At 55.8% G+C, this 16,287-nt stretch overlaps 1 protein-coding gene across 1 annotated transcript in view; it reads left to right on the forward strand.

Moving 5' to 3' along the window:
• Positions 1 to 16,287, forward strand: part of KSR2 (kinase suppressor of ras 2) — a 76,361-nt gene that overhangs the window by 25,304 nt on the left and 34,770 nt on the right. Inside the window, exons 6-10 of the mRNA XM_050906875.1 lie at positions 8,844 to 8,913; positions 9,616 to 9,699; positions 12,143 to 12,210; positions 12,389 to 12,487; positions 13,793 to 13,911. Of these exons, the coding sequence (XP_050762832.1) occupies positions 8,844 to 8,913; positions 9,616 to 9,699; positions 12,143 to 12,210; positions 12,389 to 12,487; positions 13,793 to 13,911 (440 nt within the window). The remainder of the gene's footprint in view (positions 1 to 8,843; positions 8,914 to 9,615; positions 9,700 to 12,142; positions 12,211 to 12,388; positions 12,488 to 13,792; positions 13,912 to 16,287) is intronic.

Here is a 16,287-nt window from a genome sequence, read left to right on the forward strand (position 1 = left end):
CAGGCGTGGCTCTCAGCCTAAACAAAACCGTCCCAGAAAATGCGTGGCAGCTGCTGGGGGCAATTTGCGTGCCAAGAGCTGTCGTGGGGAGGGCAAGCTCCCCTTGCCTCTTGCTGCTCAGCTAAAAACTTCCTCCAACTCCATATCCAGGCTGGTTTTCTGCCACCTTCCCCTCCCTAGACTTTCCCCTTGTTTGCTTTCCCAAAATGTGGTCTTTCTGGCTCGTTTTGGGTTCTCCCAGTCGTTCTTACTGCTTTGGCTCTTGGCTGAAGAAGAGGTTTGCAGGCAACACCCCTCCCTGCCCATGCAGCCCCCCAGCACCGGCAGGTTTTCCTCCTCGCCATACTTCTCACCGGGGCGGGAAGCAGCACCGGGACGGCTTCACCGGCTGCCCTGAGCACCGGTTTGCAGGCGCCGGGTGCCGGTGTGAAGGGGCAGTTCCTTTGCCCTGCTTTCATCCCCACAGCCATGCCTCTCCCAGCCATCTGAAAGGCAAAAACTTCGCGATTTCTTTCTTTCTTTCTTTTTTTACGCCAATCAGCTGCTGTTTAGGATTGTTGAAGGGTCATCGAGCCATTTCTGGCATCCTTTGGCTCCCCTTTCTTTGGCTTTGGGGACAATGGGACCTGGCAGGAGCTCTGTGGGCAGGTGATGTTACTTCCAGAGATGTCCAACTACCTGACTCTCGCTGGCACGGCCAGCAGATTTGGATACTGGAGCGAGAGGTATTTTTGCATTGCTATTTCTCCCGCGGCATCAGCCGAGTTCAACTTGCAGCCCAGAACGATGGGGACTAGCAGACCAGAAACCAAGAAGTAAAACCCATTCTCGGCAAACCCCCGCTGTGTCTTGTTGCATTAGGTTTCCTCACGCATCAGCGTTGGATTACATCCCGTGGTGTGATAACCTGATGTAATGTGGCATCGCAGGAACGTGATGCAATGAGAAGTGATGGGCTATCAAGTGACTAACGCTGCTGGAGAGGTGTCTCCTCTCATTTCCCTCGGCCCTCCAACTTTCCTGGCTGCTGTGAGTGTTTGTTTTCTGGGCTAGATGTGAGCCGTGGAGAGACCGGCTTGGTTGCACCAGCCGGATGATCCCTGTTGAGAAGTTTTAGCATCAGCAAAACCATTTGGTCCTTGCAGGATCAGCATCCGTGCACTCAGCGACCCTCGCTCCTGGGGACCCGCGGGGAAAATTTGATGCAAGGCAAAAAAAATCCCACTAGACTGTAGTTTTTCTGGCTCTCTTGTGTTTCTGCATCATTTCTGTACCGGTGGCCTTGTCCTCGAGCTGCATCCCGGGTTTCTGTCTGCTTCCACGTTTGCTTTCTGGTTTGTGACCCTGTGGGAAGAGCGGCCGTATCCTGCACATGGCAGCCGGGTGCTGAGCATGGCCCTGTGGGGAGAGAGATGGGGTTTAATGGAGCTTGATGCCAGGGTTCGTTACCTTGCGGAGAGAAGATGAGTTATGCCAAGCGGTGCAGAGGCACATTTATTTGTGGGGAGGAGTAGATATCTCTGCAGCTTTCCCCGTGCCCCACGTTGCCGTTACGGGACCTGGGTGGCTTCCCCCAGCCCCGGTACACGGTGCTTCACATGTCCTTGGGTCCCCTGCTCTCCTCTCGCTGCCGTTCTCGCTGGTCCAAAGTACCAGGGCTTGTAGATCCTATGAGAAGCGCTGATCATGGTTGGGGGGTCACACCTCACCCCATCTCCTGGGGTGCCACTATTTCTCGTTGCCTTTTAAGTGCAATGGGTTTCCCACGTGCTGCTGGATGAGCTCCGTGGGGCTCACCAAGGGTGTGAGCCACTGCATCATGCCCACCCCGCATCCCAAGGACCTCCCTGTCCCCATCCTTGTGGCACGGACGCGGTTTGGCAGCCAAGTTCTCCACAATATCCCATCCCTACGACCACGGGTACCTAAGCTTTTATAAAACCCCAACAGAAAAATGCCTCTTCCTTCTTTCTCTTGTGGGATCAGCACGGCAGCACCTGGTACGCCCTGGATTGATGTGGAATTACTTCCCTAAGCACTGAAACAAAAAAATGTTGCTGTTGTCGGATTGAGATGCAGGAGAGGAGCCCGGCGAGCCCTTGGCGAGACCCCTCTCTTCCCGGCTGTCTCTCGATGATCTCTTTTCAACAGCCAGCGCATCTTGCTGCTTGTGGCAGGAGCACGCTCCCATCTGAATCATCTCTGGTCCTGATCGGATGCGGATCGGCTGCTTCTCTCTTATTTTTAACAGCCAGTTTGCCCTGATGGGAATGGATTTTCACAGACATGGAGCGAGAGCGCGAGGGCTGGCAGCGAGCTGCAGAAGGAGCCTCTTTCTCCTGCAGCACAAATCTTGCTGGAGGGGTGAAGTCCCCTTCACGCAGGGCCAGGATCCCTGTGAGTTTTGGGTTTTGAATTCATTTTTCCTTAGCAGCCCTTGGAGGGGAAGCAGAAGGGGGGAAGTAAAGACTTTTGGGGTGCCCTTGAACTCTAGCTTGGCCCTGAAATAGTCCAGCCCCGTGGCTGAGGGACAGAAGACGGTTTGTCTGGCTGCATCCAGGACCCTCTCTTGGTGCATCTGGTCGCTCCCGGTAAACAAGTGACCGCCAGAGATGCGTTGTTACTTTGAAATAGGATTTAGGACTCAACACCCTGTGACTTGGCTACAAGCACCCAGAAATCAGGTTGGATCTTCTCCTTTTTATTGTAAAGGCTTATGTCTAGTAGGTCCTGTTTGTGTCTCCGTTATCTGGGTGTCCCGGAGGTAGCTGGCACTGCTCCCGGGCTGTGCCCTCTGCCTGTCCTCTCCCTGCTGCAAGGCCAGCTGGAGCACTGTCGCTGTGTGCATCCAGACCAGGTCACCTGCTCAATGGTCTCCAGGATGGGCCAACAACGTCGTTTCCATCCTGGACAATTTAAAACAAAAGGGGGTAGAAGGAAGGACAGAGAAGGCAGCGTGTGACTTTGCTGTGCTAGGACAGGAAAATGAGCACCTGGGCACGTGGCTGTGCGGGGAACGTCCTCGCCGCTGCCCTTCCTCCAGCTGTGATGTCCAACCCTGCAGAAGGAAAGGAGCAGCCAATGCAACCCAGCCCAAGACTTTGTGTGTACCAGGAGAGGAAAAACCCATCGCTGTCCCCAGTGGCCCATAAACTGAAGCTCTGTGCGAGGCTTCTTCATGCAGGGACATCGCTGGACACCTTCCTGCGGCACACAGTGAAGAGACTCTTTCTGTGGCCTGAGAGCAAGACAAGAGCCATGGAGCATCCCCCTGGTACATGGAGAGCAGTGACCCCTCAAAGCCTTCGTCTTGTCCCGTGAGAGCCGATCATGGCTGTTTTCATGTGGTCTCCAGTGATGCCCACCTCCCCTCTCCTCAGCTCCCAACTGGGTGCATCAGCCCAGTCCTATACGTCAGCTCTGTTGCATCCACATTTGCCTTTGGTGCTGCTCTGGCTGTGTCCCTGGTGGGTCACTTCTCCTGGATCCCAGTCCTGGCTCTTCCTCTTGGCTTTGTGACCAAGGACTTTGCAGTTTATGGTGCTGATCTTCTGCTCCAGGAAGCAGCCTGGCTGTGCCTACCTGGGGCTTGGCTGGTCAACCAGTGATAGCCAAGCAAGCGGCAAGCGCTGAGATGCCACCAGAGCTCCTTGTGCTTCCTCAGCCCCTGACCATCTGCGAAAGACCCCTCAGAAGGGCTGGCGCTGGGTAGGTATGGCTGGCGGAGAGGGATTCAAGATAATGTCCAGTGGATCAAGCCCCGCGCTAGGAATCCAGGAGCCTTAAATCCAGCATTTCTACTGGAGAGGACCAGGCAGGACCTGAGAGCACGATGCCGGTGTTGACGGTGCCATGGGGCACACGTGCAAGTAGTCAGCGCCATTCAGACCACAGCCCTTCTCCACAGGCATCCCGTCCCCGATGCTGGGGGTGGTTTCGTAGGGAAGAGACTTCTCTTAAACACTCTCCCAGCCCAAACCACCTTCAGCAGGGGACTTCCCAAGTGGGACATCATTGCTTTGTGACCAGCGGTGGTTTTCTCCTCCCTGAACCTGCCCTGCTGCCAGTAGAAGCCATGGTACCGAGCACTCCATGGCCGTGTTGGCAGCCCGGCTGGAGCTCCCTGCAGCCCACATCTGGCCACAGCTGGCTGCCTCACCATCAGGCCGCTCCAGCCGGCAGCGAGGCACCGGAGGGTTTCCTACCCCGGCAGCGCTACGTGGAGCCGAAGAATACGGCTTTGTCTGGGTAAGCCTAATTGACCCTGCAAGGCTGTGAATTGGGGGAGAAAAAAAAAAATCACAACGCGAGTATTTAAGCTAGCGAAGCGACTGAACATGACATTTTGGCTGTATAAATAGGATTGTCACGCTGCAAAGAGGAACTGCCGGGATTATAAAGCGATTCTGTTTTCTTACGAGAGAGATGCTCTGAGAATAGCTCTGCCGCCTTCGGCTGCTTTGGGTGATCCCCTCTGCGAGGGCTGAGGTTTCGTTTCAACCCGCCCGATCATCCTCCCGCCCGCAGCGGGGACACCGCAGGGACGTCGCTGGGTTTTGGACCTGGCTCTGATTGCGTGCGGAATATTTGCCGTGTGCGCTAACGGAGCGGGCAGGCTGACTCCCTTTTTAGCTTGAATCCTGCGTGGATTTCGTATCGTGGGGAGGGAAAGCTGCTGGTGCTGCTGCTCTGAGCGTTGCTGCAGCTTCCTTTGCTGCTGCAGCTGAGCTATTCGGGGATCTCTCCCATCCTATTTTGGCCCTGAAAACAGCTAAAGCGAAGACTGAGGTGTCTCGTGGAGGGACTTTGCACCCTTGGGTGCACCTTTTGCTGCGAAGCAGCTCACCAGTGCGCTTGGCTCCCCAGTTGGGACCATGCGGGCAGTAACCTCTGCCAGCATCCCCCATCACCATCGTGATATGGCTCCCGGGTTGCGATTTCTGCCTGGGGGTGGGGTGGTAGAGATACAGCTGACACTGGACCTCTCGTGGTTGTCTTCCAGGTGATAGTTGAACTGTTTTGGGAGGAGGCTGCACCCCGGTGCCTCCCCATAATCTCTCCAGGGGATTCAACTGCCCCGGGGCCGGTGCTGGGAGTGTTTTGGTGGCTGCCTGGGGTAGACGTGGGTCTGTAGGATGTCTACAGACAAGTGCAAAGTCTCCTGGCTATTCCTTGGCTTCACGGTGATTCATCCTGGGATGCTTTCCAAGTTCACTTCCATCGATTTTATCCATCCCATTCATAATGCGAACATCGCCTGATGCTGTTTGTTGTAGTAGGAGGAGGAGGATTTGTTTATCGGGCTGTTGCCGTGATGGATAACATGTTCACACCAATTCCCTGGGCATCCAGAAAGGTGCCAGGAGATGAAGAAGGGGGATATCGTGCCAAAACACGGTCCCCATCAGTGTGGTTCGGCAGGGCTGCCAGCCCCAGGTGATGCTCCTGGTGTATTCGGTGAGGGTGTTGGGGTTTGCTGAGGGCATCGCTGCCCTCCTGATCTGCCCCTGGGGAGGATGGAAACCCAAAATAAATGAAATACGGGAGCTCCGGCTGCTCTTCTCCATGCAGGAGATGCCCAGGCATCCCACCTCCCGGCTAGGGAGCAAAGGGAAAACATCCGCACCGGCAGCCGAAAGGCACCGGGGAGCACTCGGGATGGCAGCGAGGGCGAGGAGGGCGTCACGGCCGAGGCAGCATCCCGGTCCCCGTCACCTCCAAGGCGCGCGGGTGCCACTCAGGGACCAGCGGCGGCTGTCACAGCTGCCTGTCACCGCTGGGGAGCCGGGCGGCAGGGCTCTTCTCCCGTGTCGGCTGTCAGAGACGTGCCGGAGGCGGCTGTCACCCTCTGCCCGGGCAGTTTCCCCCCTTCCCTCCTCTCCTCCCGGCACATCTGATCCCGTCAAGCGTGGGCTGTTGACTCAAGGATAAGCTGTGCCGCGCGGAGCAGGAGCCGTGACCTTTGCCAGCACGATGCTGCGGCGAAGGAAAACGAAGAGGTTTTGGGGTGTTCGGGTGGAGGGTGGCATCCCCCGGCATCGGGCGCCCGGCTGCGGGGGCTGTGCCGCTCCGCGAGGATCGATGTGCCGGGTGGCATTGGGCAGTGTCATGACATTGGGGAGCAGGGCTTGGCCTTTGAGGGCCCCTCCAGGTGATGGGGAGGCAGGAAAGGGATGGGTGCTCGGCTGGGGGTCCCCACTGGGCTGCTCAGTGGGTACCAGCTGCATTCTTCCCTGGGATATTACACCCGTGCCCATTAAATACCACCTCAGAGGAGGAAGGGAGGGGGGGAAAATCCTAAAACTGCCATCACACATTTATGTGAGGGGAGTTACGGCTCGGAGAGCTCTGGTTTTCAAGCCATAAAGGAGGTTGCTGGTGATAAATGTATAAGTAATGACTGACACCCGGGCAGAGGAGGTCAGGAGACATCAATCGCGGCAGGGCAGCTCGGGGTCGTCGGCGCGGGGCGGCGAGCTGCCAGCAGCAGCAGCAGCAGGACGGAGGCGGGCAGGCAGCCGGCTGTCATGCTTCAAAGCTCGTGAGGGTCAGCTTATCCCGCTGCCGTGGGGGCAGCCGCAGCGCCTCGGGTCCGGCAATTCTCCATCGCGGGGTCCCTACGACAAAGCCTGGCCCCCCCTGCTGCAGCGGCGAGATGTGCTCCCATGGCCATGAGGGTTGGTTTTTTTTTTTTTTTTTTTTTAACCTTGCAATTACCTCTAATTGTGGCAATTTGGGTTTTTTGATGAGAATATTCCTTCTGTGCTTTGGGGAGGGTGCTGCATCTCCACCTTCCCTTTGGGCATCACTCCGATTTAATATTGCATGGGGAGAAACAGGGTTTTTTTTTTTCCGGGTGGGCATCTCACGTGCACAGGCTAAAGGAGAGAATCACCAATTGACTTCAAAGCCCCCCAAATCCTTGGGGCTGTTCCCCGCGGCAGTGGGGCGCCTTCCTCTGCCCTCCTGCCCTGCTTTGCTTGTTTTCCCTCCTGCAAACAGCAGGTCTATTGTTAAACGCCGTGATCCTTCATGTATCGCTCCCTCTAATGAACATAATTAGCCGTGAATCACGTAGGTCTCATTTTTGTTCGGAGGTTAAAATTCCCGATACACTTTAATACATTTTTGCAGTGAGCACATTTAGAAAGTAATTAAAAGGCTCAGCCGTCTTTGCCTCCGTCTCCTCTCCCCCTCCCCGGGACGGCGGGATTTAATTGAGGCCAACTGAAAGTTAGTGGAAATAAATTGTGGCTGATAAAGCGGAGGTTGTAATTTAATTCTGGGAGAGGAGCTGTTTTTGCCTGGGTGTTTAGTTCATCAAGGACCAGTGTTCAGGGAAGGGGGGGAAACTTATTTGTATAATGTGATTTACCGATGAGAAAATGATGTTTAGGGAGGAATAGTGGTTGTGTGTGGACTGGTCCCGCTCTTCAGAGCATCGTCTTCGGGGCTTGTGGACATCCCGGGGAGGTTGCAGATATTGGGGCAGCGGGAGGGACACTGGTCCGGGAGCCCTGGGTGGGTTGTCTCCAGGGCTGGTGCGAAGCACAGGTCAAAAATATCGGCGTGCTGCTGGTGTAAAACAGCCAACTCAGGGCTGGGGGCAGCAATTACCTTAATTGACTTTGTAGTTCTTCAACATCTTAATTGCTGGCTGTGCCCGAGGGGTGATCGGGGCCGAGGCAGCGAAATAAGAGAAGGAGCCGGAGCAGCTGCTGGCGGGAGGTACTGGAGATGGATGCGTTTTAGGATGCTCCCAAGACTTTTAACAGCGCCTTGCACGGGAAGCGGCATGTAAATGTAACCTTCAGAGAAAGAGCGCAATTAAAACACCCTGCCGCCCGCTATATTAAAATGGGATATTAAAGCAAACAGTGGTTCTCCCCGCTCGGAGGGATAATATCGAAAGCGTATTTAGTGAGGGATTTGCTGGCACACTGAGCAAACGGCCGGGCTCGCAGCTGGGGTCTGCCGCTCAGCTCCGTGCCGTGGCTCGGCTCGCATCGTGCCGGGGCCGGTTGCTTGTGCCCGGGAAACCTCTCGAATCCCTTATTGAAAATCCAGCCTTTGAATCCCTGCCACAGATCCCCTCCCTGGGGCTGAGCATCCCGCGGGGCAGGACCTCTCCTGTGGCCAGCGGAGCCGGGAGGAGGAGGAGGGTCTCTGCCCTTGCTGAGGCTGAAGGGGGATGTGGAGTCCAAGCACGGCACTGGCACGGCCGTGCTGCTAATTACCTGCCCGCTCCAGCCGGCGCTAATGAACTTATCTCTTTTTCCTTACCCAGCCAAGGTCCCGTTACCCTTTCTCCCTCCTTTCCCCTTAGAAGGAGGGCGCTGAGGCTGCTTTTTACTTTGTTCTTCTATTTGAATACGAGTTCAATTGCCTTCCAAGCGGCTGACACTTGGCTTTTTGTTCAGCCGCAACTGCAAGACGTGATGTCTTATTAATAAATGATGCAGTTGCCATTTCGGCTTCGTTTTCCCTTTCTTGTTTGGGCATCGTGACCTGGCTCCGATAGCTTTGCAGTCCCGCTCTGTGTGCACATGGGTGCAGCACCCATGGGGTGGGTGCATCACCTCCCACCTCTCTCCCTGGCCCAAACTGGGTGCTGGGGGCTGTTATAGGGGGGGCAGGAGACCCCAGTTCCCTGCAGACCCGAGCACAAAGTCAGAGGCCTGTTGCTTTCCAGAAAGGGAGCCCAGCGGGGCATCTCTAAGGGGAAATATCAGGCAAACTCTATTTTTTGTGTGCATCCTTTGCTCCCCTCCCCAAAAGCTCGAACCCTGGCTCTCGCCTTTATTACCACCTGATGGTTTTCCCTGTCTCTCCTCTCCCCGCAGATACGCTGTCAGTGCCTCGCTGGTCCCCGCAGATCCCCCGTCGAGATCTAGGAAACTCGATAAAACACAGGTATGGCAGCTCTGCCGCAGCGCCCGGTGAATCCCCCCCGATGCTGAGGGATGAGCATCTCCCTTTCCATCTCTAGTCTGGGATGGGGGGCTCGGGGCCGTTCCCCCTGTTTCCCATGCTGGGCTGCGCTGTCCTAGAAGCCCATTTAAATTCCATTTCAGTTCAGATTTGGTTTAGATAAGGCTTGAGTCGCTATCAATAAAAGACGTGTATTATCCGTGACCTTGCCAACCTTCAGCAAATTTCCCATCTCCGGATTATTGCCCTTCCATATCTACCTCAAGAAGGAAAAGCACTAGAAATAGTCTCGATTCTGCTATTCAATGGGGCAGCCGCTTCTCCAACGGGCTGGAAACTTGGGTCCCCCAGGGCAGGGAGGTGTTTTGGGCGCTCTGGCCGCAGCCTGGGGTGAGCAAAGCTGGGGAGCTGCAGCGAGCCGGTGGCTAATGCCCATCCTGGCTGGCTTGGATCCCCTTTGGAGCAGGCTGTGCCCTTCTGCATAACCAAAGAAGGGCTCAGATTCGTGCTTTGGCATCCCTAGAAAGATGCCTTGACACCTGCAGCAGTGTTTGAGGGCGGCAAGGAAAGGATAAATCGGGGCTCGGTAGATAAATGCGGCTCGGGAGATGTTTCTGCAGGAGCACGGATGGGGCAGCGCAGCCTTGTCTCCCCCCGGCCACCCTCTGTGTTTTTTCTCTGCAGGTTTTCCACCAAGTACTGGATGTCTCAGACCTGCACCGTCTGTGGGAAAGGAATGTTGTTCGGCTTAAAATGCAAAAACTGCAAGTACGTCGTGGCGCCGGAGCTGTTTGTGTCGCTCCTTAATGTTGCGAGGGGGATAATTAGGGTTTTGCTGGTGGAGCTGAGCAAGGACTCGGGCACGGGGAGATCGACCAGCCTCTCGCCAGCTCATCCTTGCAGGAAGCTTTAATGAGACGTGAAATTGGGTGAAGAACATCCCAAAACAGGGCTGAGGTTGGGTCTGCGTGCCGGGGATGGGAGCGGGGTCCTCAGGGAGGATGCTGCCCGCCAGACCTCGGCTCTGCTTGCACCGGAGCTCTGAGTCAGATCCTGACAGCCTCCGCGCTCGCTGCCATCCTTGGCCTGGCTTTAGCTACCCACGCTATAGGGTTATGTGTGGAACGATCTGCAGGAGATGGGGGGATGGATGCGCTGCCCCGGGGGCTGAGAGCGGCTCGGACGAGAGCATGGCCTGCGTGCAGGGTAGCTCTGGGCATCGGATGGGTTTTGCCCCCAGCCTTGGGCTGTATCCTCTATTTTTTGCGGCAGCAAAAGTCTTGGGGGCCTCTGTTTCCTGGCAATGTCGTGGCACCGAGGAGCCAACCCACCCCAAAGAGCAATTAAGCTGCGATGCAAAGGAGAGGGACCGTGCTGGCTGTAAAATTGGAGAGGACTGGAAAAAGATAGCGAGGCAGAGGTTGGGGCCACTTCTACTGCTTTAAATCCGGTGGAGCCCATCTCTTACACAGTATCGTGCAGCCATCAGCACTTAGTAAAGCTGCTTCTGGAGACACAATTGCCTTTTCTAGGGATGGGTGCTGGGAATATGCCCATCATCCGCGGGTAACTGAGTTAGCCGGAGCTATGAAGTGATAACGATCGCTGTTGCCATTGATTAAATGCTGATGAGTTAGCAAATTGGGATTTAAACCTAGACAAGAAATGCCTGGTTACTCCGCAGTTGGTGGTGGTTTTCTGGAAGTGATATTATCAAATATATTTTAAAGTGGTGATTCTTATTGCATTCAATGCTCAAGCAACTGGAGGCTTTGCTGCCTGCAAGCCCTGCCTGCTGTGCCTGCCCGGGAGGAGGGATGCTGGGACCTGCCCCTGCGATGCTGCGGCTCCGGCTCTGTGTTGGTCCTGCTGCCTCTAGTCGCTCAGAAAAAAGCAAATAAATTCCCTGGTTATAAAAAGTTAGGGTGAACGCAAAGTATTTAGGTTTGCCGGCTTTGCCGTAGCCACCCGGTCCTGGCGCTGCTTTCCCCAGGAACAGGCGGGGAACAAGCAGGTAAAACAAACAAACAGACCCCAAATCCCCCCAAGCCTCGAATACTGAATTAATCTGTGCCTTTCCCTCCAGGAACGGCTTTGTAATAAAAGCTAACACGCACGGCACCTGAATTTTCATTACCCAGCTCATTGACTTGTAGCTGCTGTCTTTTTTTTTTTTTTTTTTCATCTTTTACCCTTGTTTTTTTTAAATCCTCTCCTCCTTTTTGCCTTTTCCCCTGTGGCTCTCCCCGCTCCACTGGGGCTGCCACGGCAGAGCGTGAGCCGGGAACTCGTTTCCATCCCTAATTAAGAACGAACGGGAAGGTTTTCGGGGCTGCGGGAGCCTGCTTATGCCTATATACATGACCCGGAGGTGAAGCCCTCCGTAGACTCCTGCTCCGGCTCTGCGAAACCAGGCAAAGCTCTGCAGAATATTCAACGTAGCTATAAATGCTCTCATTATTTTTGTTAAATGTCCCGGTAATAAAGCGAGGAGGGGAGGGCACAATGGCAGAGATGGATCAGGAGCCAAAGGGGGCCGGGGCAGCCGCTTCCTTCCCCTCCGCTGCCTCTGAAATTAATTAAGCCTAAATCAGCGTTAGTGCTGGGTGGTGGTCGGGGGGAAGCGGCTTTCCCCCGAGCGCGGGTCTCTGCTCCTTTTATTTTCAGCCGAGGCTGGCAGAAATGACAATTTGGGGCATCCTCAAGCTGGCCGGTGGGTGCCTTGTCCCCCCGCAGCCGGCGGAGAAAGGAGGGAGCCGGGTGGTCCCCCCCGGCAGGGCTGGTTTGGGGGTTCCTGCGCCCCTCCATCTGGGCAGATGCACCCATCATGGCTCTCGTTTACCAAGGGCGTGCAGCCCCTGCGCCCTCCCAGCCAACTCGCCCTGACGCTCGGGCACGTGCATCCCGCACCGCTTCTTATCCCTGTGCCCGCAGCCCGGGTGGGCGGCTTGGGAATCGTGGGTCTTCCTCGGCGCAAGCTGCGGGCCCGCAGGGATCCGGGAGGGTTTGTCCACGGGGACCGCTCAGGCAGCGAGCACCCGGGAGCTGCGCCCAACTAAAATATTACATCAAGTCACCTTCCTGGGTGGAGAAAGGATCTCCGGTCTGCAGCGATGCTCCCTGCTCCGAGCCGCATCCCTCCAGCCGTACCGTGATGCTCCGCATCCCCTTCGCCCTCGCTCCTCACGCCTTTTATTCTGTTCCCCGCTAGGCTCAAGTGCCACAACAAATGCACCAAAGAGGCCCCTCCGTGTCACCTGCTGATCATCCACCGCGGAGGTAAGGGCCTTTCTTCCCCCTTCTGCCTCCGTGGATGTGGCCACCAGGTAAAACTTTCAAAAGCCCCCCGGGCGATTCGGGAGCCCGACCCTCGCTGCCGGCCGGCCGGCGGGACGGAGGCTCCCGAACCGCTTGGGCGCTCTGTGAAAATTTTACCCACCGTTTTTTCCGCTTGTAGGGAGACGAGCCGTTCGGGGCGAGGCAGATTTGCATTGCAAACCACTTCCACCCACCCTTCCCCTGCCTCCTTTTCTTTTCAGATTCCCCACCGCACGGGGTAAGTGCAACAGGTTTTAGCCTTTTGCTACCGTCGAGAGCTTAGGGCGGACGCGTGGGATCCGAAATCTCCCGCGGCGCTGTCGGTGCATGGGGGTCCCTGCAACGGGGACGCGGCCGTGCCCCTGCGGATGCTCGTGGTGCTTTCGGAGCTGCCTTATCCTGCTCTCCTCTGGGAGAGCCCGTCCTAAAATCCGCAGAGGAGGGAGAACTTTGCAGCAGGACGACGGGCGTCGCTTCCCACCTCTTTTCTTCCAGATTTTGGCCGAGTGCTCCCTGACGGCCAGAGGACTGCGACCGCCTAAGGGAAACGCTTCCAATTACCATTGCCTTGAATTTTGAGCTCTTAAGGCTGTTACTCTGTGTTAAATGCCACCAAAAACACGCTCATCGGTTTAATCACGGGGAAATGCATTGCGCTGGTGGCACCTTGCAAGGCGAGTGGGGATGCTGTGGCTCGAAGGGGGGCAATTTTGCAGCCTCCCCTCCGGCACCCATGCCCTTGCTCGCAACAAATTTGGGTGGAAGGGGCAGAAGACCCCCCCTGTCATGCTCCGAGCTGCTGCAAACCCTGACCAGGAGGCAGGGAAAGCAGTGTCCCACACTGCCGGGGGCAGGTGGGCTCCTCGGATGGGCAGAAATTGGGGTTTACGGCTGCGGTCTGCGATGTTGCAAGAGCCGGAGCTGCCCGCTGTGTGTTTTAGCACGGGAGCAAGGAGCAGCATGGCTTTGGGGTGGCCTCAGCATCAGTGAAATAGCCCCCCAAAAAAGCTCTTAAATGCCTTACCCTGCAGCTGGCCTGTTCCCAAGTCCCCCAGGCTGCAGGCTGGCTTTCCCCCCAAAAAATCTCACCGTCAAGAGCAGGGTGCTCTGAGCCGGCTCCTTCCCCCCGCCCTGAAAAGCTGCGGTGAGGAAGAGGACGGTGCCTCCTCCTGATGCTGGCTGACCCCCCCCACCCCGGCTCGTGGGGTGGCCGCGGTGGCTGCTGAGCCTCCCTGAATTGCAGCCCCTCGGCAGAGGGAGGAGGGTGCAGTTCGCATCCCACCGTGGGGGGCTTTTTAAGCCCCCCATGTCCCGGGGGGGTTTGGCTGTAGCCTGGGTGCTGGGGGGAGCCCGAAGGCTGGCTGCCATCCCGGGGCAGGAGCTGAGCGGCTGGAGGTGCTGCGGGGGATTGCTTTGGAGAGCGATTCAAGAGCGGTTTGCAAGCGCAGGGTGACCCCAAGTGCTCCTTCGAAGCTTTGATGTCTCTCCATCTCTCTTCCCCTCCTCTCTATCCCCTTTTCCCCTCTTTCCCTTCTTAATCCAGCAAGATTAGTCCGGACAGAGTCGGTGCCCTGCGATATCAACAACCCTTTGCGGAAACCCCCCAGGTATTCGGACCTGCACGTCAGCCAGACGCTCCCCAAAACCAACAAACTCAACAAGGTGAGCTGCTCCACCGGCCCTGAACACCCTCTTCGCGCCCACCCCCTGCCAGAGGGGACCCGGCCCCGTGTCGCCGAAATATCAGTGGCTTTTGCCGGTTCTTTGCATGCGGCTGCTCTTGCAGGTGAGGGTGCCAAAGCCAGTGGCATTTTCCAATGCCACCCGAGTTGGGTCGCTTGAGCCACCCCGTTTGCCTCGGCTTTCCCAGCGGGGATGCTCCTCGCATGAGGAGCAGCAGCTTTCCCAGGGCACGTCCTTCGGGAGCATCAATCCCATTTGCTGGGTGGAGCCACAGCTCGGAGGGTAATTTCGAAAAGAAGGAATTTAAGAGCAAAAGGGGCCGTGCCCTGACCTTGTGTTTGGGGCAGGAGGGGAGCGGTGGCTTGTCCCCAGGATAGGGCACCTCCCAGCCCTGCAGCCACCTGCCAGGACCAAGCCTCGCCGGTGGCTCCGGTGGTCTCCAGGCACATCCACAGCTACGGGCGTGATGCGTGTGTCAGCGCGTGGGTAGGAGCTGCCTAGAAACCTGCTTGGGGGCTTAAATTAAAAAAAAAGAATGGCATGGACGGTTGCTAATTCAAGGAGCAGAGCGAGGGTGAGCTTGGTGTTGAGGCAGGATGAGCTGCGCTGCAAGCAGAGCTGCGAAGCCCTCGCCCCTCGGGTTTCCCAGTGCGGGTTGCATCCGCCGAGGTTATTTCTTTTACAAATAAAATGGGATCAGGGCTTTCAAAATAGCCTCTGTCCCACTGGTCCTGCACCGTTGTGGCCTCTCAGTCTCCAGATCTAAGCTGGATCTGGGGTGGTTTGAGGTGTCTGCTACCACCTGAGATTTCTGTAAATAACAAATTTATTGTTACAAATAAAACAAGCCCAGAATTTGATTGTGTCCCTGGCAAAGCTGGTCAAGCCAGACCTGACAGTGCACCTGGCTTGCTTGCTTCTGCCGTGCATTAATCGCAATAAAACCAGCATAGGGTTATTTCATTTCTTGATGAAATTTAGAGCCTGTTGCCTTCAGTGGAAAATTTCTCGTGGGCAGCTGGAGGTAGGGCCAGGTGAGGTGTTTGCAGGCTGGAAGTGCTCGAAGTGAGGGAAATCCTTGGTGTGACGGGGAACAGGTCGTCAAAACCCTGGCTTCCCAAAGCCTGGCAGGACCCCCCAGCTCCTCCCGGACCTCAGCATCTTCTGGCTCTCAGCAAAGGCTGGGTACCAGATGATGCTCTCTTGGATGCAGTTTTTAAACCTAAACCTCTTAGGAGATCCTTAGCATAACGATCTGCTCTCTTGTCGTTGTTATGGGGTGGAGCAAATGGCTTTTTGAGGCTGGAGAGCTACTGCAGGTATTCAAGAGAAATAGAGACGCTTTTTTCTTTTTAGTGCCCATCCTTCCAGTGATTTGTTTCGTTTTATTAGAGGGCAGTGGGGAAGTGACTCAGCTTACTGATAAAGGCTTTGGGGGCGAAGGGCATCAGCCCTGTTTCTCCTTCTGCTTCTGCCATGCAGTCCTTTCACCTTTCCTAGCTCTTCTCTAACCAGAGCATGATGATGCACTGTGTGTATGTGTATATATATATATACACACACACACTTGGCTTTGACCTGAGCACTCCCATTCTGGTTAAAGTTTCCTCTATAAATCTGCTTTTTGCAATGGGGGCCCCTTCTTACTTTGATGTTTCTAAAAGCATTTCTTTAGAGATATCCTGTTCTCTGTGAATACCAATGAAATCTTATTGTTAGTGGCTTTCAGTGTTGGTTTAAAAAATAATTTACCTAGCCAAGACTGTCGTTGTGTGTCAGGATGGTCTATATAAAATGTACGTGGGTTTCCTGGAAAGCCCAGCTCATTTAAAAATTAATTGATTTGGACAAAATTACCTGCTGGGGGAGGCTCGTGCAGATTTCCTAACCTTGGAGGGATCTTGCCATGGGTGCACCTGTCTGGAGATGGGAGTGCTCAGTGCTGCTGAAGGTCACACCTTGGTAAGTGTCTCCAAGTTGGGCAGCAAGGACACGAGCAAGGTAGGAAATTCCGGCCTCAATTTTCCTTTTCGGATCAAAGATATCCAGGCAGGTTCTCCTCCTCGTTTGCTCCCAGGTGGTCCTTTCTCACCCATCGCAGTGTGCCCGGAGAGGCGCACCCGAAGCTGCCATCCTTGCCTTGGTTAGGAAGGGTCAACGAAGGCCAAGGGATGTCTTGGGATGTGTTGGCTGATCCTTTCAAATCTGCCTCAGCTCAGCCCCCTGCTCCGAGCGAGGCGCTGGGGTTTTGTCTCAAAGGAAGTCAGCAGAAGCTGCCAGGTCCTTGATGTCTCTAAGGACCGAGCCCCAGGGATGCAGCCCCCAACTCTGGTCTTGGTGGCCATGGCTCCGCAG

The sequence above is a fragment of the Gymnogyps californianus genome, chromosome 16 (assembly GCF_018139145.2).
Source record: "Gymnogyps californianus isolate 813 chromosome 16, ASM1813914v2, whole genome shotgun sequence".
Lineage (NCBI taxonomy): Eukaryota > Metazoa > Chordata > Aves > Accipitriformes > Cathartidae > Gymnogyps > Gymnogyps californianus.